The sequence below is a fragment of the Protomyctophum bolini genome (genome assembly GCF_963924005.1).
Source record: "Protomyctophum bolini genome assembly, chromosome: 15".
NCBI classification, from domain to species: Eukaryota; Metazoa; Chordata; class Actinopteri; order Myctophiformes; family Myctophidae; genus Protomyctophum; species Protomyctophum bolini.
The window spans coordinates 5,335,932-5,358,565 of NC_137876.1; the positions used below are offsets into that span (position 1 = coordinate 5,335,932).

At 47.9% G+C, this 22,634-nt stretch overlaps 1 protein-coding gene across 1 annotated transcript in view; it reads left to right on the forward strand.

The window, feature by feature from the left end:
- The window catches only part of kiaa1109 (KIAA1109), a 164,362-nt gene extending 141,803 nt beyond the window's left edge, over positions 1 to 22,559 (forward strand). Inside the window, exons 76-93 of the mRNA XM_080784482.1 lie at positions 64 to 283; positions 1,254 to 1,415; positions 1,970 to 2,109; positions 3,500 to 3,695; positions 5,108 to 5,308; positions 5,847 to 6,023; positions 7,644 to 7,781; positions 10,953 to 11,192; positions 12,845 to 13,001; positions 13,371 to 13,528; positions 15,514 to 15,703; positions 16,015 to 16,232; positions 17,379 to 17,630; positions 17,825 to 18,028; positions 18,820 to 19,017; positions 19,772 to 19,906; positions 21,211 to 21,376; positions 22,049 to 22,559. Coding sequence (XP_080640608.1) covers positions 64 to 283; positions 1,254 to 1,415; positions 1,970 to 2,109; positions 3,500 to 3,695; positions 5,108 to 5,308; positions 5,847 to 6,023; positions 7,644 to 7,781; positions 10,953 to 11,192; positions 12,845 to 13,001; positions 13,371 to 13,528; positions 15,514 to 15,703; positions 16,015 to 16,232; positions 17,379 to 17,630; positions 17,825 to 18,028; positions 18,820 to 19,017; positions 19,772 to 19,906; positions 21,211 to 21,376; positions 22,049 to 22,268 — 3,372 coding nt within the window. The 3' untranslated portion in view covers positions 22,269 to 22,559. The remainder of the gene's footprint in view (positions 1 to 63; positions 284 to 1,253; positions 1,416 to 1,969; positions 2,110 to 3,499; positions 3,696 to 5,107; positions 5,309 to 5,846; positions 6,024 to 7,643; positions 7,782 to 10,952; positions 11,193 to 12,844; positions 13,002 to 13,370; positions 13,529 to 15,513; positions 15,704 to 16,014; positions 16,233 to 17,378; positions 17,631 to 17,824; positions 18,029 to 18,819; positions 19,018 to 19,771; positions 19,907 to 21,210; positions 21,377 to 22,048) is intronic.
- Positions 22,560 to 22,634: the final 75 nt, after the last annotated feature.

Below are 22,634 nucleotides of genomic sequence, written 5' to 3' on the forward strand. Positions count from 1 at the left end.
AAAAAAAATAACTGTAAATGTGCTGTCCCAAATCACCGCGGCCTCCTCCTCCTCTCTCCTCAGCTGCACTACAACTCCAAGACCCTGAAGACGGAGTCTCCCAACGCGTCGATGCGCGGCTCCTCGCTGCCCCGGACCCTCTCCAAAGAGTCCAAGCTGTATGGTATGAAAGACCACCACCACCACCCCATACCTCCTCCTCCTCCTCCTCCTTCTCCTCCCTATGCCGCCCACTGCAAGACTAACTCACTGCTCCCTCCCCTGCCCCCACCTCCACCTGCAGGTATAAACCTGCATGCTCTCGTGTGTGTGTGTGTGTGTGTGTGTGTGTGTGTGTGTGTGTGTGTGTGTGTGTGTGTGTGTGTGTGTGTGTGTGTGTGTGTGTGTGTGTGTGTGTGTGTGTGTGTGTGTGTGTGTGTGTGTGTGTGTGTGTGTGTGTGTGTGTGTGTGTGTGTGCCCCTATCTACATCACGCTTGAATCGGTGTTGTTTTTGACAGGCTTATTTTAGTTTATTTTAGTCATATAGTCTCTTGAATAGTTTTCATTTAGTTTACAATTTCAGACGACTAAATCAACTTTAGATTTAGTCGACTAAAATGGTCGAAAATTGGCGCACCTTGATGCCGTCGTCAATGGCAGACTTTTACACTTGCTGAAAATAGCCGATCTACAAGCTCACAACGCGCTGTGTGCTTGTAGATCGGTTATTTTCAGCATGCAACCAAGTGTAAAATGACTCGTACTGGATCTCTCGTCCACCAGTCCCTTCCTAACGTTTTAGTCTAGTTCTTATCTGTTGACAAAATTGTCGATATACTTAGTCTAGGTTTTCATTTAGTTTCCATTTAGTTTTCGTCAGTGAAAAAAAGGTTGTCGACGAACATTTTTCGTCTTAGTTTTAGTGGCCAACACTGGATGGGACGTAAGGTATGCTTGTACCATGACTTGGTGATGGACGTAAGGTATGCTTGTGCCATGACTTGGTGATGGTGTGTGTGTGTCCCTGGATGGGACGTAAGGTATGCTTGTGCCATGACTTGGTGATGGATGGGACGTAAGGTATGCTTGTGCCATGACTTGGTGATGGATGGGACGTAAGGTATGCTTGTGCCATGACTTGGTGATGGATGGGACGTAAGGTATGCTTGTTCCATGACTTGGTGATGGACATAAGGTATGCATGTGCCATGACTTGGTGATGGACGTAAGGTATGCTTGTGCCATGACTTTGTGATGCTGTGTGTCCCTGCAGCCAAGGGGAAGGGCAGTGGAGGGGTGAAGATGGCCAAGCTGTATGCCTGGGTGGCTCTGCAGACCCTGCCCGAGGAGATGGTCATCAGTCCATGTCTACTGGACTTCCTGGAGAAAGCCTTGGAGACCATCCCCATCACCCCCGTGGAGAGGAACTACACAAGTCAGTGGCCCTCGTTTTATCCCATGGGGTGTCCACACGTGTTATGTACTTATATTTTAAACATGTATGTTAGGATTGACTTACTTAAAGCTGCTATAAGCAATAATATGTCAACAACATTTGAATGGCCTTTTCTTTTCGGTATTCAGGCAGCCAGCAAACTCGGGTAACTCGGGTTTAGCTGAGAAAGACCTGTGGCTAAACGTCCCTGCACAGCGGACTCGTTTTCGGAATTCTAGCTGTGTTTTTCCGTCTGTTTTCAGAAGAAGAAAAACGCGCCCAGTGTGCAACCACCTTAAGACTCGGGGAAACTCGTGTTTGGCACATTAGCCAAATAGAAGCCATTCATCTGTACTGTAAAAAAAAAGTCAGCCTTTTTAATTTGATGTTTTTGTGGGGTTTTTTCACGTGAATGCGAGCGTGAACGTCTATGTGTGTTTTTTCACATGAACGTCTGTGTGTTTTTTCACATGAACGTCTATGTGTGTTTTTTCACGTGAACGTCCATGTGTGTTTTTTCACGTGAACGTCCATGTGTGTGTCTCTTGTTGCAGCGGTGACGTCCCAAGAGGAGGACATGGGACACTTTGACCCCGTGGACCCTCTGGAGGAGTCGGCCACCTCCCTGGTGTCCTCCTCCACCTCCGCCTACTCCTCCTTCCCTGTGGACGTGGTGGTCTACGTTAGAGTCCAGGTACTGTGGTCTACGTTAGGGTCCAGGTACTGTGGTCTACGTTAGGGTCCAGGTACTGTGGTCTACGTTAGAGTCCAGGTACTGTGGTCTACGTTAGGGTCCAGGTACTGTGGTCTACGTTAGGGTCCAGGTACTGTGGTCTACGTTAGGGTCCAGGTACTGTGGTCTACGTTAGGGTCCAGGTACTGTGGTCTACGTTAGGGTCCAGGTACTGTGGTCTACGTTAGGGTCCAGGTACTGTGGTCTACGTTAGAGTCCAGGTACTGTGGTCTACGTTAGAGTCCAGGTACTGTGGTCTACGTTAGGGTCCAGGTACTGTGGTCTACGTTAGGGTCCAGGTACTGTGGTCTACGTTAGAGTCCAGGTACTGTGGTCTACGTTAGGGTCCAGGTACTGTGGTCTACGTTAGAGTCCAGGTACTGTGGTCTACGTTAGGGTCCAGGTACTGTGGTCTACGTTAGGGTCCAGGTACTGTGGTCTACGTTAGGGTCCAGGTACTGTGGTCTACGTTAGAGTCCAGGTACTGTGGTCTACGTTAGGGTCCAGGTACTGTGGTCTACGTTAGAGTCCACTAGGTACTGTGGTCTACGTTAGAGTCCAGGTACTGTGGTCTACGTTAGAGTCCAGGTACTGTGGTCTACGTTAGGGTCCAGGTACTGTGGTCTACGTTAGGGTCCAGGTACTGTGGTCTACGTTAGGGTCCAGGTACTGTGGTCTACGTTAGGGTCCAGGTACTGTGGTCTACGTTAGGGTCCAGGTACTGTGGTCTACGTTAGAGTCCAGGTACTGTGGTCTACGTTAGGGTCCAGGTACTGTGGTCTACGTTAGAGTCCAGGTACTGTGGTCTACGTTAGAGTCCAGGTACTGTGGTCTACGTTAGGGTCCAGGTACTGTGGTCTACGTTAGAGTCCAGGTACTGTGGTCTACGTTAGAGTCCAGGTAATGTGGTCTACGTTAGAGTCCAGGTACTGTGGTCTACGTTAGAGTCCACTATAGGTACTGTGGTCTACGTTAGAGTCCAGGTACTGTGGTCTACGTTAGGGTCCAGGTACTGTGGTCTACGTTAGAGTCCAGGTAATGTGGTCTACGTTAGAGTCCACTATAGGTACTGTGGTCTACGTTAGAGTCCACTATAGGTACTGTGGTCTACGTTAGAGTCCACTATAGGTACTGTGGTCTACGTTAGAGTCCACTAGGTACTGTGGTCTACGTTAGAGTCCAGGTACTGTGTGGAACAACATATTCTCAGAAAGGGGGACGGCGACATATTACATATATATTTTTGGGGATCCTTGACATGAAATATTGAAGAAACACTGATATAGAAAACATGGAGTCAGGCCTAAATTATTGTTTTAAATACCTAATGAACGTCTCCTGTGTCCTCCAGCCGTCCCAGATCCGCTTCAGCTGTCTGCCCATGTCCCGGGTGGAGTGTATGCTCAAACTGCCCTCCCTCGACCTCGTCTTCTCCTCCAACCGAGGGGAGCTGGAAATGCCCACGGGAAGCTACCCCGCGGACGCAACGCACCCGCCATCCAGCATCCCGCCGGCCCACAGCGTCCCCAAGCCACCCCCCAGCAAAGGTAAGGACGTCCCCAAGCCACCCCCCCAGCAAAGGTATGAACGTCCCCAAGCCACCCCCCCAGCAAAGGTATGAACGTCCCCAAGCCACCCCCCCAGCAAAGGTATGAACGTCCCCAAGCCACCCCCCCAGCAAAGGTATGGACGTCCCCAAGCCACCCCCCCAGCAAAGGTAAGGACGTCCCCAAGCCACCCCCCCAGCAAAGGTATGAACGTCCCCAAGCCACCCCCCCAGCAAAGGTATGGACGTCCCCAAGCCACCCCCCCAGCAAAGGTAAGGACGTCCCCAAGCCACCCCCCAGCAAAGGTATGGACGTCCCCAAGCCACCCCCCCAGCAAAGGTAAGGACGTCCCCAAGCCACACCCCAGCAAAGGTATGGACGTCCCCAAGCCACACCCCAGCAAAGGTAAGGACGTCCCCAAGCCACACCCCAGCAAAGGTAAGGACATCCCCAAGCCACACCCCCAGCAAAGGTAAGGACATCCCCAAGCCACACCCCCAGCAAAGGTATGGACGTCCCCAAGCCACACCCCCAGCAAAGGTATGGACGTCCCCAAGCCACCCCCCAGCAAAGGTATGGACGTCCCCAAGCCACACCCCCCAGCAAAGGTAAGGACGTCCCTAAGCCACACCCCAGCAAAGGTATGGACGTCCCCAAGCCACCCCCCAGCAAAGGTATGGACGTCCCCAAGCCACACCCCAGCAAAGGTAAGGACATCCCCAAGCCACACCCCCAGCAAAGGTAAGGACATCCCCAAGCCACCCCCCAGCAAAGGTATTTTTGACCTATACACAGGTTTAATGATTGTCTTTAGTTCAATGTTTGTTTTGTAAACGACAATTGACGATGAAGGGGAAAATGTACGTCATAATGTGCCATTTATGTCATTTTGTCTCTTTATTGTATGGTCACATTGTATAACCCTCCTATTATGAAAATTGCCCAACATTATGCAAGTTAGCATCTGGCAGTGTCTAAATGCTGGCAGGGACCCCATCTATTTTAACAATTGTAAAGTTGGTCACGTGGCCAAAAGATGTGGCCACTAGCCAATTAAAACATGTTCGGAAAAGATGTGGCAAGCCAATCAGAGTCACCAGCGCGAAATTCTAGTACTCGACATTTCTAACATGGCCCGGCTTCACGTTCTGGGCAAGTGGACTTTAAACCTGATTTATACTTGGTCAAGTATAGCCAATCTGCAAGCTGACAACGCATTGCCATCTTGTGTAGATCTGCCTTTTCCCGGCATGGGCCACCAACAACGCACAGTATACAAACCCGCCTTACCTTCGTTAATTCCCGCGTCAAATTGTGCTTTTTGTCTGCGTTTCGGTTTCATGCGTGCTCCATCCATTTTTACTCTGCTGAGCCCCTCCCCCTGTCTCCCCCTCCTCTCTCCCCCAATCCAGCGTCTCCGCTCTTAGGCAGTCCTCTGGGGCGGAGCCGCCACAGCAGCAGCCAATCGGACCTGACGGGACCTCCCGCCAGCTCGTCGGGCCTCAGCTTCACCGCCTGCATGTCGGACTTCTCCCTCTACGTCTTCCACCCGTACGGCGCCGGGAAGCAGCAGTCTGCCGTCACGGGCCTCCCCCCCGGCCCCGGACCGCTAGGTAAGCTGCAGTCTGTCCCCCCCGGCCCCGGACCGCTAGGTAAGCTGCAGTCTGTCCCCCCCGGCCCCGGACCGCTAGGTAAGCTGCAGTCTGTCCCCCCCGGCCCCGGACCGCTAGGTAAGCTGCAGTCTGTCCCCCCCCGGCCCCGGACCACTAGGTAAGGCCTCCCCCCCGGCCCCGGACCACTAGGTAAGGCCTCCCCCCCAGCCCCGGACCACTAGGTAAGGCCTCCCCCCCGGCCCCGGACCGCTAGGTAAGCTGCAGTCTGTCCCCCCCGGCCCCGGACCACTAGGTAAGGCCTCCCCCCCGGCCCCGGACCGCTAGGTAAGCAGCAGTCTATCCCCCCCGGCCCCGTGACCACTAGGTAAGCAGCAGTCTGCCGTCACGGGGCCTTCCCGTGCACCAACCAGCACATGTTCTGTGAACGACTGTTCACAGAAACATAGGGTTTTTCAGGAAACTGATTTAAAAGACATTGTAGAATGGTCCTCGGGGTCTAGATGGATTAAGAGCGTCTGCTAAAGGCCTGTAATTGTAGGTACGGTGGACGAGGAGCCGTCCTCGGTGACGGGCAGGAAGGACTCCCTGAGCATCAACCTGGAGTTCGTGAAGGTCAGCCTGTCCAGGATGAGGAGAACCGGAGGCCCCACCTTCATCGAGAGCTTCATCCCCACCAAGACGGGCAAGATGGACACCACCCTCATCAACATCTCAGGTATGGAGAGCAGTCTCCTGGAACCGTAACCTGGCCTCACCAGGCTTTAGTTTCCACCACCTCGGAGGAGAACCAAAGGTCTCTGTGATCCGGTCGGGAGTGGATGATATCGTCGCGTCATGTTGTAGTCATTGTGTTGTAGTCATTGTGTTGTAGTCATTGTTTTGTAGTCGTCAGGATGATATCGTCGCCTCATAGTCATCAGGATGATATCGTTACGTCATGTTGTAGTATTGTTTTGTAGTCATCAGGATGATATCGTTACGTCATGTTGTAGTATTGTTTTGTAGTCATCAGGATGATATCGTTACGTCATGTTGTAGTATTGTTTTGTAGTCATCAGGATGATATGTTACGTCATGTTGTAGTATTGTTTTGTAGTCATCAGGATGATATCGTTACGTCATGTTGTAGTATTGTTTTGTAGTCATCAGGATGATATCGTTACGTCATGTTGTAGTATTGTTTTGTAGTCATCAGGATGATATGTTACGTCATGTTGTAGTATTGTTTTGTAGTCATCAGGATGATATCGTTACGTCATGTTGTAGTCATTGTTATGTAGTCATCAGGATGATATCGTTACGTCATGTTGTAGTATTGTTTTGTAGTCATCAGGATGATATCGTTACGTCAGGTTGTAGTATTGTTTTGTAGTCATCAGGATGATATCGTTACGTCATGTTGTAGTATTGTTTTGTAGTCATCAGGATGATATCGTTACGTCAGGTTGTAGTATTGTTTTGTAGTCATCAGGATGATATCGTTACGTCATGTTGTAGTCATTGTTTTGTAGTCATCAGGATGATATCGTTACGTCATGTTGTAGTATTGTTTTGTAGTCATCAGGATGATATCGTCTCGTCATGTTGTAGTATTGTTTTGTAGTCATCAGGATGATATCGTCGCGTCATGTTGTAGTCATTGTTTTGTAGTCGTCAGGCAGGAACAATCAAACGGAACTTCCTTTTCCCTCAAACCGGAAGAATAACAATAAAAGCTCTCGTAGCCTGCAGCTTTTATTGAGAAAAGTCGGTTTGAGGGAAAAGGAAGTTCCCGGAAGAGTGATGACTACAAAACATGACTACAACATGACGTAGCGATGATATCATCCACTCCCGACCGGTTCATATACCCCAGATGGAATGGTGCCCATGCTACTGGAACCCCCCTACACAATTTACAATTTAAGCATTTAGCAAAGGCTCTTTATTTATTTTTTTATGTCAAAAAGTGGGCTGCCTGGGTCGCCGGATGGTAACCGCAAGGTTGCCAGTTTGAACCCGGGCTCCCCCAGAGTTTGTGTCGAAGTGTCCTTGAGCAAGACACTGAACCCCTAATTGCTCCTGATGTGCTCATGGTTGGTGCCTTGCATGGTTTCCGCCGCCATCAGTGTATGAGTAGGTGTGTGAATGGGTGAATGTAATGCACAATCTATGTAAAGTGCCATGGATGAAGGCGCTATGTACCGGTAAATGCACGATTTACCATTTTGTGTGTGTGTGTGTGTGTGTGTGTGTGTGTGTGTGTGTGTGTGACTGTGTGTGTGTGTGACTGTGTGTGTGTGTGTGTGTGTGTGTGTGTGTGTGTGTGTGTGTGTGTGTGTGTGTGCGTGCGCAGCGGTGTGTGACATCGGCTCGGCCTCCTTCAAGTACGACATGAGACGTCTGAGTGAGATCCTGGCGTTCCCCAGGGCGTGGTACAGACGCAGCATCGCCAGACGCCTGTTCCTGGGAGACCAGACCATCAACCTACCAGGTGACAACCAGGGAACATGATTAGACCGTTAACCTGCCAGGTGACAACCAATGAACATGATTAGACCATCAACCTACCAGGTGACAACCAGTGAACATGATTAGACCATCAACCTACCAGGTGGAACATGACCCGTTTTTAGACCAGAGCAGTGGTCTACATCCAGCAGAGTGAAAACATTACTTTTGAACAGGAAAGCAATCTATTTGGGGGCTGTAATTTTCACATGTGTCAGAGCATTCTGATGTCACTGGTTTCTGAATCATCAGATTCAGATGACTCCACCCTCATCTGTGCATCCTCCTCCTCCTCCTCCTCCTCACTCTCGACCTCCTCGTCCTCTTCAACTGGCCCTGTTGCAGGTATCACAAAACGCATGTCCTTTGCCTTTTTACTGGTACAGTAGATCATCCTGTGTACGTGTACGTCCTCATCACTCTGATCAAGGCAGAGAACCCAGACGAGTACCGTGACATGGTGTCCTTTCTTGGTCCTTTCCATACACAGTGTCTGATGATGAGTGCCATCAACAAGCGCTGCAAGGGGGAGAGAGAGCGAGTGCATTTTCTGGCAGCCTGACACCCGCGGCAGGAGGTACAGTAGTGTTTCTCGGCGGCATCAGTCCGACACTCTGCCCAAATCTAACCCTAACCGCAAGCATGACGCAACGCATGGCATCAGCCGCATAGCAACCGCAGCAACCGGCGACAGTGATTCTCTGCGGCATCAGTCCCGACACTCGACCCCAAACCCTAACCCTAACCGCAAGCACAACGCAACGCATGTTGGACCAACGCACTGCTGCGGAAGCGTGCGGCAGTCGAGTGTCATAATCCCAGTTTCCCCGGGAAAGATGCGGGGAAAAGGGGCGTTAACCGGAAGTTGCGGCGTGGAGCGGCGGCCACGAGATGGTAGCGGCAGTAGAGTGACATAATCCCCCGGCAGATGCCCCGCCCCTCCCTCCGGCAGCGCCAGCAGTTTACCGGCAGTAGCGGCGTCTGGAGTACGGCTGCCGAAGGTACCGACAGTGCAGCAGAACGGACCTGTCATAATCCATCCACCTACCCCGGGCAGCTGTCAGCCCTCCCCCTGGCGGGGCCGCGTCTCATTTCCGTAGAATGCACTCACTGCTTCTGACGAGGGGAGTGAGCTAGGAGATATACTTGTCATTGCTGAGGCGTCTGTTGATTGTGCGCTGAACGGCAGGCATTATAAGAGGGGGCTGCGTTGCTTGAGGCTGATGTATGAGGCACTTATGAGGAGAGGCTGATATCCAACCTAACAGAGGAGACGAGTCTCTCCCAGGAAAGCCGCCTTGCTGCTGCTCATGCAGCGCCGGAGGCTGATGCAGATCTCAAGAATCTCACCGGCAACCTTTACTCCCAATTAGAGGTCAGTGAGATGGCAGACTACTGGAGGGACTTCCTGTCCATGACAGCTAATGCAGAATGTGCATGCAGTCCATATCTACGACTGGGAAGAGCATGTCAGCTCTCTGCGTGCTATGCAGCCGTGGATGGTAGCATACAACAACAATCAGTATTGGAGGTGGCTGCCTGACTTCTGGGATGATGCTGACCGCTCTTCCTGCTGAACAGGTTGCCTTCCTTCGTACTAATTTCACTCAGTCCATCACAGGTAACTACTATTCCAACATGGCCCTAGGACATGTGGATTGAATGTACAATGAACAAGACTTGCGTGTACAGGGTAAGGCACGTGTTACCAACACATACATGAAATGGAATGACACCTTCCACTCTGCCAAGGCATTCAAAACACTACTGTGAGTTGTTGCAAAAAATGAATATGCAGCTAACCTCACAGACCTGGCAGAGAATGTGAACGCAGCGATTGTCAACTCTATGCCGTTGGCCCACATTGCATCAACTTGTCAACACAACAACAACCGATGGAAGACTACAGTATTGAACAGTCTGAAGCTGACGCCATCCTCTTCACTGTTGTTTATGCAGGCTGTGGTGCCAACACAGGCTTCTATGGCAAAGGAAAAATCATCAGTGTATGACGAGGTGGTAAAGAGCTCTATGGCACAGCACCCGCTCTCACGGTGTGGAGATTGAGCCTTGCCCTTGAGAAGGAGGTAGAACAATAGTTCTTTGCATATACGGGACAGGTAATCTATGGAGACAAGAAGCCTGTCCTGCCATTAAGTAGAAGAGAATGAGGAAGAAATTATGAATCTGTCTCCCTCCAGATGGAGATAGCCTACGACGCCAACACTGCCTCCAGACCAACTATACTTCGAGTATCTAGTGCTCCACCCACACTGAAGCACCACCCCTCACCACTCGGGACAGATTCAGAGTTGGTGGGTGGTCGCTGCCTGTCGTCCTGTCTGCCACATGCGGCCTGCTCTCTCAACACGCCTACCTGCACCAGTTGAAGAGGACGAGGAAGTTGAGAGTGAGGAGGAGGAGGGTGGAGTCATGTGTTTTGTGTCTGTAAAATTACCAAACCCCCAAATCGATTGCTTTCCTATTCAAAAGTAATGTTTTCACTCTACTGGATGGCGGCCATCTTGCATTTCGGGGCCAAAACGAGGTCTTATGATCGTGGGTCTGGAGACAAAAGACAGACGCATGTTGGCTCCAGAACCCAAAAGACAAACGTATGTTGGCTCCAGAACCCAAAAGACAAAACACATGTTGGCTCCAGAACCCAAAAGATAAACGCATGTTGGCTCCAGAACCCAAAAGACAAACGCATGTTGGCTCCAGAACCCAAAAGACAAACACATGTTGGCTCCAGAACCCAAAAGACAAACGCATGTTGGGCTCCAGAACCCAAAAGACAAACACATGTTGGGCTCCAGAACCCAAAAGACAAACACATGTTGGCTCCAGAACCCAAAAGACAAACGCATGTTGGCTCCAGAACCCAAAAGACAAACACATGTTGGCTCCAGAACCCAAAAGACAAACGCATGTTGGCTCCAGAACCAAAAGAGAAGCGCATGTTGTTTCCAGTTTTTGACATGAAAATGTTTGAGAACGACGAAACATGGGTTTCTATCATGACGGGTCAGAAAACTGTCATAATACATTTTGTAGACTCGAGCTCAGGTCCAAATGGGTTTAACTAACTAACTAACTAACTAACTTTCTTTTCCCATCACGCGATTCTGTTTTTTTGCTTCAAACCACACAGCCTCGGGCCCGGCCACGCCAGACTCTGTAGAGAACGTCACCCAGCAGCACGCCCTGTCCCCCGAGTCCAGCCGCAAGGCCTACTGGAGGACGTGGGACGGCGTCCCACAGTCCCCCAACGTCTTCTCGGACCACTCGGCGGGGAACAACATGTCCCCGGGAGGACTGTCGTCCCACCTCAAGTCCCCGGCGCCGGGGCGACGCACCCGGAGCGTGTCGGACTCCTCTGCCCCTAGAAGAGGTATAAACGTCTTAAAACCAGGACCAGAAATTATCTTTTTCCACTGACGAACACTAAATGGAAACTTTAAAAAAAAAAACTAAGACTAAATGTGACTAAATTTGACTGAAGGACTGACATTGGATTGTCATGTTTTATGAAAGCAGGGAATCATAGCTTCAAATTGACATATTGGTTGTTCAGTTTGACCCACCAGTTTGGGAGATATGGCTTATGCAGTAGCAGGGGGTGCCCACACTTTTTTGACTTTGAGAGCTACTTTCACAATGACCAGCTCAATAAGATCTACTCAGCCAAAAAAGTATTTTCCCATTGCTGAAAACAGCAGCACTGGCGTTACATACTATAAGACAAACACACTTGGATTGGGAAATAGAGAGAGGAAAATGGAATTCGTGTCGTAGTAATGTCTTGCGAAAAACATACAAAACACAAAATAAGCCTGTTTTCTCAAGAAGATTTGAGAAAACAGGATTGAAAGGTTCACTTCTGTGGTCTCTAACATTGCACCTGTTGCAACATCTATTCACTAAATATACTGACAATTTCGTCAACAAATAAAAACTGGACTAAAATGTTAGGGAGGAACCAGTGGACGAGAGATCCAGTATAAGTAATTTTACACTTGGTTGCATGCTGAAAATAGCAGATCTACTGCGACGCGTTGTGAGCTTGTAGAAGTGTACATTTAGGCCTTTCGACGGCATCAAGAACCGCCAAAATACATTATGGTTGACTAAATCAACTCTAGATTTAGTCGACTAAATTATAAAAAAACACCAAAACATTCCGGGTGACAAAAGTGACTAAAACGAAAACTATAGAGCGTCGCAGTCGCTCCCCCTTTCAGAACAACGAACGGCCCAGGAAATGAAAACGCAATGCATTTCCCCATAGGCAGTTCTTATTTAATTTATTTAAAGACCTTTTAAGCGTCGTACGAAGCCAACTCTTGTCGTGACAAATCATGACAACACACACAATTTTTCGGGCCAAACAAAGAATTAGAAAGTACAAAAAAACGGCAGGTTTTTCTTCTTTGTAATTATTAGTTTGGTCCAAAATATTGTGTGTGTTGATTTGTCATGATTTGTCACGACAAGAGTTGGCTTCGTACGACGCTTAAAAGGTCTTTAAATAAATTAAATAAGAACTGCCTATGGGGGAAATGCATTGCGTTTTCATTTCCTGGGCCGCTCGTTGTTCTGAAAGGGGGAGGGACTGCGACGCTCTATTCAAGAGACTATGAACTAAAACTGAAATATAAATGTGCTGCCAAAAACAACACTGCTTACTGGCATGAAATGTGTGAGAGCCACTGATTGCTTATGTTGTATACAGTATTGATGTATATATATTGTTCATTTGAGAGGCGTTTCCCCCCCTAGGGGCGGCGGTGGCTCAGGGGTAGAGTGCCTGGATGGGAACCGCAAGGTTGCCAGTTCGAACCCGGGCTCCCCCAGAGTTACTGTCGAAGTGTCCTTGAGCAAGACACTGAACCCCTAATTGCTCCCGATGTGCTGGTTGGTGCCTTGCATGGTTTCCGCTGCCATCGGTGTGTGAATGGGTGAACGTAATGCACAATCTATGTAAAGCGCCTTGGATAAAGGCGCTATATAAATGCACCATTTACCATTTACCCCTGTGTTTAGACTCGCTGACCAAGACCTCCACCCCGGCCTTCAGTAAGAACGGCAGCAAGGCGGCAGGGCAGCAGGGGACGCCCTGGGAGACCCTGGTGGTGTTCGCCATCAACCTCAAACAACTCAACGTGCAGATGAACATGAGCAACGTCATGGGAAACAACACGTGAGTCGCCACGGGAACCCCTTTGTGGTGTTTTATAAGCATTATGTTTATGCTTTTATAGCTGGCCGAATGCCGCTCTACGAGCTTGTAGGTCTGCTAATCGTCTGCTAATCGTGAAAATGTGCCACAAATCTTTGAATATTATATTCTTTCAGAGCGAACGTTTTTTAACTCAAATCTTTGTTTCTGATTGGGTCCCTGGAACAACATATTTTCAGATGGGGGTCGGTCGGTGGCCAAATACGTAAATAAATGTTGGCGTCCTTGGCATGAAATATTGAGAACCACTGATATCGAAACATGAGGTTTTTCAGAAAATGTTTTAGGATTCAGAAGACTTGTTTTTAAGACCTGAACGTAACCCCCCAGGTGGACCACCAGTGGGCTGAAGAGTCAGGGCCGTCTGTCGGTGGGCAGCAACCGTGACAGAGAGATCAGCATGTCGGTGGGTCTGGGACGCTCAAAGCTGGACTCCAAGGGAGGAGTGGTGGGTGGAAACATAGACGTCAACACCTTGGAGATGGTCTGTGAGTACACACACACACACACACACACACACACATACACCGTGCTGTCATGGTGACGCTCACAACTCGCCACCGCACGACGCATTGTGTAGTGTAGTGTTGTTTTCGTCGAGTAAAATCTAAGACGAAAAATGTTTGTCGACTACCTTTTTTTCACTGACGGAAACTAAATGAAAACTAAGCTACAGTATGGTGACTAAGGGCCGATTCATACTCCTGTTTCGGCGCTGTAGTGCCGAAATGATTTCGGCTCGTCAGAAATTTTCAGTAGCACCGAAGAGCCGACTTTAGGACGGTACCCGCCCGCCCGAACCTCAAATGACGTCAAATTGTAGGCTCTACAGAGCCAAATGACGTCACATTGTAGGCTCTACAGAGCCGAACCGACTTTTATTCGGCTCTAAAATAGGAGTATGAATCGGCCCTAAGTCTGAATGTATTGACAATTCCGTCAACAAATAAAAACTGGACTAAAATGTTAGGAAGGGACTAGTGGACAAGAGATCCAGTATAAGTAAGTTTACATTTTTTTTCATGCTGAAAACGTGCTGCGACCTTGTAGATCGGCTATTTTCAGCAAGTGTAAAATCAGCCATCAAGGCCCGCCATAAACACATTTTAGTCGACTAAATCACCTGTAGATTTAGGCGACTAAAATGTTATGACATTTGGTCGACTAAAACTAGACACTACAACATTCCGGATGACAAAAAATTTGACTAAAACTAAATGAAGACGTTTCTAGAAGCTCCATTTTCGTCACCGCTAAACCCCTAAACTTCTTTGCCTTTTTTTTTACTATTTTGCTAAACATTTTTGAATAGTTAAAATGGCCAGTCTACAACAACGTGTCAATGTAGATTGGCTAGTTGAACTATTAAAACAAAAAAAAGCCAAAGAAGTTTAGGCATAAGGGGTGACGAAAATGGAGCCCTAAAATCAAAATTTGCTGCAAAAAAACACTGATTGTGAGCTCGTGCTGTAGATATTATATCGGCGTGTTCACTGTTGTTGTATGACACTATGCCAAGTATAATTAATACAGGGCCATGTGATTAACCCATTCTGACCTGAGATCAGATTCATACGAGGTTTCCACTGGACACACACTGGTCTGATTAACCCATTCTGACCCGAGATCAGATTCTAAAAATGTCAGTCGTTCTTCGATTTTTCAAAAAATAGCAGACCTACAAGCTCGTAGCGCGCCACCGAGTGGCGCGCTACGAGCTTGTAGATCTGCTGTTTTTCAATAGCTAAAGCATAACATGATGCTGACACCAAAACGGGTTCCCGTTCAGAATGGGTTAATCCGAAACAATCGTCCCAGACGTTTTGGTGTCTAGAGATGTTGTGACTGTCCCTCATTATTATTGCAATATGTACTGCAAAATGTACTGAATCATGTCTTAACATGCAGTAGCAGTGATTACTATCTGAATAATAGTAAAGTATTTAACCCATTCTGAACGGGAGCCCATTTTGGTGTTAGCATCATGTTATGCTTTAGCTATTGAAAAATAGCAGATCTACAAGCTCATAGCGCGCCACCGAGTGGCGCGCTACGAGCTTGTAGGTCTGCTATTTTTGAAAAATCGAAGAGCGACTGACATTTTTAGAATCTGATCTCAGGTCAGAATGGGTTCATCAGACCAGTGTGTGTCCAGTGGAAACCTCGTACGAATCTGATCTCAGGTCAGAATGGGTTAACACTTATTTTAACACAAGAATGGCACTTATACGGCCGTACGCTCACCGAAGTCAAAACCTTTCAACGGAAGTGAAAACCTTTTTAAAGTGAAGTTAAAAAAAAGAAAACAAAAAAAATACATTAAACATGAAGTGAAATTTAAAGCCCTTTACTTTGGGGTTTGGACTGTGTGTGTGTGTGTGTGTGTGTGTGTGTGTGTGTGTGTGTGTGTGTGTGTGTGTGTGTGTGTGTGTGTGTGTGTGTGTGTGTGTGTGTGTGTGTGTGTGTGCTGCAGCCAACATCTCGGAGCATCCCAACCAGCAGCCCAGCCATAAGATCCAGATCACGCTGGGCTCCACGGAGGCCCGGGTGGACTACATGGGCTCCAGCATCCTCATGGGGGTGTTCAGCAACGCTGACCTGCAGCTGCAGGACGAGTGGAAGGTCAACCTGTGCTCCATGGACACCAGCCCTGCAGAGAAAAGGTAAGGGTCACCTGTTACGTCTATAGCTGCCGCTAGGTGGCAGCATAAGCACACCTAGGGAATGCCCTCTGTACACTCTAACTCTACTGTCCTCCTCGTTTCCTTTCCAGGTTATTCAGGAAGGTTGGGGGGGCTTTTGTTATTATGAGCACAGCGCAGATCGCTGGCATTAGCTCAGACCCTGAAAAAAGCTACGAGCTTTTTGGAAAAATCGTGAAAGTATTTATTTCAGAAAACTGGAGGATTTAGAAGACATATTTTTTTTAATTTTGAGGTCAGGCCTAAACGGGTTAACGTCTCTCCGTCTCCAGTGAGATCTTCGTCCACGGGGACCTCCAGTGGGACATCTTCCAGGTGATCATCTCCCGCTCCACCACCCCAGACCTCATCAAGATCGGCATGAAGCTGCAGGAGTTCTTCACCCAGCAGTTTGACACCAGCAAGCGCGCTCTGTCTACGTGGGGGCCCGGCCCCTACCTGCCCCCCAAGGCCCCCGTCATCAACATGGAGAAAGGGGCCCCTGAGATCTGTAAGAACCCCCCTCCCCCCCCATCCCCCCGTCACACCAGTGGTTCCCAAACTTTTTCAAGGACCCCCAAATTGACACAAATTAGCCCAAAAATACAAAAAGAAATATTCGGGATATCAATTCAAATATAGCAAAGATCGCCGATCTGCAAGCTCAAAACGCGTCGCGGTGTAGATCGGCTTTGTTTGCTATGACAGTAATATGCAATGTGACCCTCTGGGAGTGAGTGTGGAAATATAGAGCGTCGCAGTCCCTCCCCCTCGAGAGACCCGGAAAATAAATCCCTGTTCATTTTCCTCATAGACTTTTCATGAAGTATTTATTTAAAGACGTTTACGCCGCGGACAAAGCCAACTCTTGTCGTGACAAATCATGACAACAAACACAATTTTTCGGGCTGAAAAGATTATTAGAAAGATGAAGAAAACGGCACTTTTTTTTGTTGTTTTTCTTCTTTGTAATTATTTGTTTGGTCCAAAATATTGTGTGTGTTGTCATGATTTGTCACGACAAGAGTTGGCTTCGTAAAAAATACGTTTCGAAATGTCTATGGGGGAAAAATGCATTGGGAACTATTTCCTGGGCCTGGCGTCGTCATGAAAGGGGGCGGGACTGTGACGCTCTATAGAGCGGCGCAGTCCCTCCCCCTTTCAGAACAACGAACGGCCCAGGAAATGAAAACGCAATGCATTTCCCCATAGGCAGTTTTTATTTAATTTATTTAAAGACCTTTTAAGCGTCGTACGAAGCCAACTCTTGTCGTGACAAATCATGACAACACACACAATATTTCGGGCCAAACAAAGAATTATAAAGTAGAAAGAAACGGCAGGTTACAACACTTTCTTTGTTGTTTTTCTTCTTTGTAATTATTTGTTTGGTCCAAAATATTGTGTGTGTTGTCATGATTTGTCACGACAAGAGTTGGCTTCGTACACGACGCTTAAAAGGTCTTTAAATAAATTAAATAAAAACTGCCTATGGGGAAATGAATTGCGTTTTCATTTCCTGGGCCGTTCGTTGTTCTGAAAGGGGGCGGGACTGCGCCGCTCTATAGTGGCCCTCTGGAGTGAGTGTGGAAACAATAGTGGGCCGACTAAATGGCCCAACATACCGGACCCTCTCCTCTTCTCCGCCCCCACCCAGACATGGACGCGGCCCACCACCGCCACTGGCCCAGCGTGCTGAAGGTGATCGCCGGCTGTCACATCTCGCTGTTCCACATGCCCCTCCCCGAGGACACGGTGCAGCTGGGAGGCTCCATGAGCCTGCACGGCAACCACATGACGCTGGCCTGCTTCCACGGGCCCAACTTCAGGTCCAAGTCCTGGGCGCTGTTCCACCTGGAGGAGCCCAACATCGCCTTCTGGACCGAGGCGCAGAAGATCTGGGAGGACGGTGAGTTTGACCAGTTCCTTTGACCAAAGGAACTGGTCGGAATAACGTGTTCCTTCCACGTGTTACGTCCGGCCAGGGAAATTTCCCCTTGTCAGAATGGCAGTATGAATCTGATCTCAGGTCAGAATGGGTTAAATACGAGGTTTCGTCATGCACCTTGACGTCATGTCGCCTCTCTCTCTCTCGCCCCCCAGGCTCCAAAGACGACTCCACCTACATCGTCCAGACGCTGGACTTCCACCTGGGCCACAACACCATGGTGACCAAGCCCTGTGGCGCCCTGGAGAGCCCCATGGCCACCATCACCAAGATCACCCGCCGGCGCCACGAGAACCCGCCGCACGGCGTGGCCACCGTCAAGGAGTGGTTCAACTACGTCACCGCCATGCGCAGCGAAGGTGAGCGGGAGGAGATAGGAGGCGGTCGGAAAATAGCTAGATCTACAAGCTCATAGCTGTGACACCGAGTGCCGCGATGCGAGCTTGTAGATCTGCTATTTTAGAAAAAATCGTCCAAATGTGGCGCAAATCTTTGAATATATATTCTTTCAGAGAAAACATTTTTTTAATTAAATCTTTGCTTCTGGTGGGGTCCCTGGAACAACATATTTTGAGATGGGGGTTGGTGGGCGGCCAATTACATATATCTTTGGGGGTCCTTGACATGAAAAAGGTTGAGTTTTTTTCCAGAAAACCTTTAGGATTAAGAAGACTTTTTTTTTTTTTGTGGCGCAACCAAAATATATAGCGTTTGTTCACCACCAGGTGTCACTGGTGCACAGCCTAACACACAGACACACACAGTACAGTACAGCACTCACTTCAGACGGGTCTGATCTTTTTAGAATCGGCCACAGTCCTAAATGGGTTTAACCTATTTTGGGGTGGGAACCCCTTTTGGCGTTAGCATCATGTTATGCTTTAGCTATTGGAAAAATAGCAGATCTACAAGCTCATAGCGCGCCACCGAGTGGCGCGCTACGAGCTTGTAGGTCTGCTATTTTTTTTATAGAACGACTGACACATAGAAACATAGCTTTTTCAGAAAACTGTCAGGATGTATAGAAGACATTTTTAGAATCTGATCTCAGGTCAGAATGGGTTAAGTGCAGTACTTACTTCCACCACTGGCCCTCACTCGGTGTCTCATCATGGCGGTGTGTGTTTTCTGTCCCCCCCCCCCCCACCAGAGCTGAACCTGCTTCGGAACGTGGACGCCAACAACCCCGGCGAGAACGGCGTGGCCACCAAGACCTCCAGCCTGCTGAGCAGCTTCCGCGCTCCCTCCAGCTACAACCACGAGACGGAGACCATCTTCGCCCTTCCCAGAATGCAGCTGGACTTCAAGTCCATCCACGTGCAGGACCCCGAGGAGCCGTCGCTCACGGGTAACCACGACAACCATGAGCGTCGGTTTTGTTTCGTTTCGGCGACACATTTTGATTTTAGTTTTTTTTTTGTCGTAGTCTTTTGAATAGTTTTCATTTCGTTTTTGGTCACCGGTGGAATGTGTTAGTCTAGTTTTAGTCGACTAAATCTACAGTTGACTTAGTCGACTAAAATGTATTTTGGCGGGCCTTGATGCCGTCGCAATGACTATGAGCTTGTAGATCGGCTATTTTCAGCACGCAACAATTACTTGAACTGGATCTCTTCTCCACTAAAGTCCCTTCCAAACCTTTTAGTCTAGTTTGTATTTGTCGACAGAATTGTCGATATATTTAGTCTTAGTTTTAGTCGTCATAGCTTAGTTTTTCATTTAGTTTTCGTCGGTGAAAAGTCGACGAAATCAACACTGACGCGTACGGTACAGTCGGTACAGTATGGAGAGGACTTATATTAATATACTTTCAGCGCATTGAAGCCTAATTTTGATACTGACGCTTAACGCCATTGCCGAAGCCCTTTTCTAGTGCATTCGATCGAGCGACCCATAATGCTATACTCACGTTAGCCGGGTTAGCTAGCTGTGTTGTTTAGTACAACACTGGAACGTCCGTCTTAGATCGGCGTCGCCATAATAATCCATTCTATCTGTTTCTTTCAATCGCCTGTATCTCCTATTCCTTGTCCCCAGATGGCATTTTTTGGTCATCTGGGACAAGGAATTCACCACTTTACAAAGTGTTTGTTTCCCTTCAGACTGCAACAACAAGCCCAAGGTGGAGTGCAGCGTGGTAACAGAGTTCACAGACCACATCTGTGTGACCATGGACGCAGAGCTCATCATGTTCCTCCATGACCTCGTCTCCGCATACCTCAAGGAGAAGGAGAAAGGTCAGAGGTCACTCACTCACTCATTTCACTCACTTCAAACGTTTTCTGCTGAGCTCAAAACATATAACGGGGCATAACCCGGGACCCAGACTTAATAACCACTTGAGCCCCGTTTCAAAAGTAGTCAAATATATCCATAAAGCTCACTTTTCTTTTGTTTTTGTATTAACTTTTTTTTTCTTCCTAAAATAGCAGATCTACAAGCTCGTAGCGTGGCACTCGGTGCCTCGCTACGAGCTTGTAGATCTTCTATTTTTCCAATAGCTAAAGTATAACATAATGCTAATGAGGGTTCTAGACCCGAGGGACGATTTTTCTTTTTAAACTCATTCTAAAATCCTAACCTAAGTTTTCATTAAAAACGGTCTTTATGGCATATTGACTTGGTCTCCCACCCTCCACGCCTCACGTCCTTTCGCCCCCATGATTGTGACTTGATATTATGTTGTTTTGTCTTTATATTTTGTTTTTTAACCTTGTACTGTACAGCATTTTGGAACCTTGCTTTGAAAGGTGCTATATAAATAAAGATCATTAGCATTATGTATAAATAATATAAATAAAGATCATTATCATGTATAAATAATAATATAAATCAAGAACATTATCATGTATAAATAATAATATAAATAAAGATCATTATCACGGTGTCTCCTCAGCCCTGTTCGCTCCGCTTGTATAAATAGTATATAAATAAAGATCATTATCACTGATTTGATTTTGATTTTTATTTGGATCTCTTTTAGCCTTTCGGCTAATCTTCCAAGAGTCCAGAAATAAATTAAAACATAACACAATACATTATATTACATTACAAAATAGTACATTTCATTTCAAAATTACATTTCAAATTACAACAGTAAGTGTCAAGTGAGTTAAATGTTACAACATAATAAAAATACCTATACCTCTAATCCTCTACTCATACAGCCGCACACACTCACGCACACACAGGCACAGCGTATGCCTGCCCACAGACAGATACAGTTCATTCACCTATCTATGGTGGACTATGCATGGCAGGGTCGTCCTCTCCCCTGAGCCAGCTGAAAACCTGACCGCATACCAACACAGAAACTACAACTAAAAAGAACAAAGCTTAACAGAAATCACAACATTATCACGGTGTCTCCTCAGCCCTGTTCGCTCCACGCATGTATAAATAATATATAAATAAAGATCATTATCATGTATAAATAATATATAAATAAAGATCATTATCACGGTGTCTCCTCAGCCCTGTTCGCTCCCCGTATGTATAAATAATAATATAAATAATGATCATTATCACGGTGTCTCCTCAGCCCTGTTCGCTCCCCGCATGTCTGCGGCTCGGCCGGGCCAGAAGAGTCCCACCGCCCTGCCCGACGACAACGCCTCGGACAAGGACAAGGAGGACGCCATCAACTACACCACCATAGACTGGAGGGAGTTCATGTGCAACACGTGGCACCTGGAGCCCACGCTCAGGTCAGACGCACGCCGCACAGCAGGGGGGCTCGGCTCGCTATTTTAGTCCCACGCCATTTTGTAGTCCTACGTACGTTACGACCCCGGGGTCCCGAGTGGCACTGGCGGCTCCCGTCCGCTTCTCATCGCAAAATGGCAATATCCAAAACGCGTGAATCTTTTTTACAATGAGGTTTTTTTCAGAAAGGAAGCCATTGAGGGTTAAAATGGGTCTTAATGCTTCCAACTCGAGTAGAAGTTGGAAGTAATGGTCTGTACAAAGTGTCCATGACAAAGAAAATATATGATTATTATTGAAGATGGTAACAGTCCATTTGCTCGGTAGAATATCTCGGGGGCATATTTAGAATGTGTGCAGGGGTTGAGTACGTTCAATCTATATAAACAGTGGTCTGTTATCCAGTAATAATAATAATAACTTTATTTATATAGCACTTTTCTGGACAAAGACACAAAGTGCTGTACACAGGGCTCCAGCGTGCGACCTATTAGGTCGCATATGCGACTTAATTTCTTAATGTGCGAGTTAAATTTGAACAAGGTATAAGGGAATTTGTGGTGGCGCTACCAACTGAATCAACATCAGAACTGGACATTCAACCAAGCCGTGTAAATAGATGAATAGATACATCAATCAATCAATCAATCAATACCTGTCTCTCCTCCTCTCAGGCTCATCTCGTGGACGGGGAGGAAGATTGACCCGGTGGGCGTGGACTACATCCTCCAGAAGCTGGGCTTCCACCACGCCAGGACTACAATTCCCAAGTGGCTGCAGAGGGGCCTGATGGACCCGCTGGACAAGGTGCTGTCGGTGCTCATAAAGAAGCTGGGCATGGCGCTGCAGGACGACCGGGACAAGAGGGACAAGAGGGACAAAGAAGACCACTGACCGCTCTTTTGTTCTTCCACTACGGAGCACTCCTCCTCACGCCAACGGACGTGTTTTATACGCGCCGTCGTGGTAGCCTCAGTGGTTCCCCAAACGTTAGCACGTCAAGGACCCCCCAAATTAGCTCACTCACGGCCGTGATCTGCCGCCCGGAACTATTAACCCATTCTGACCTGAGATCAGATTCATACGAGGTTTCCACTGGACACACACACTGGTCTGATTAACCCCATTCTGACCTGAGATCAGATTATAAAAATGTCAGTCGTTTCTTCGATTTTTCAAAAATAGCAGACCTACAAGCTCGTAGCGCGCCACTCGGTGGCGCGCTATGAGCTTGTAGATCTGCTATTTTTCAATAGCTAA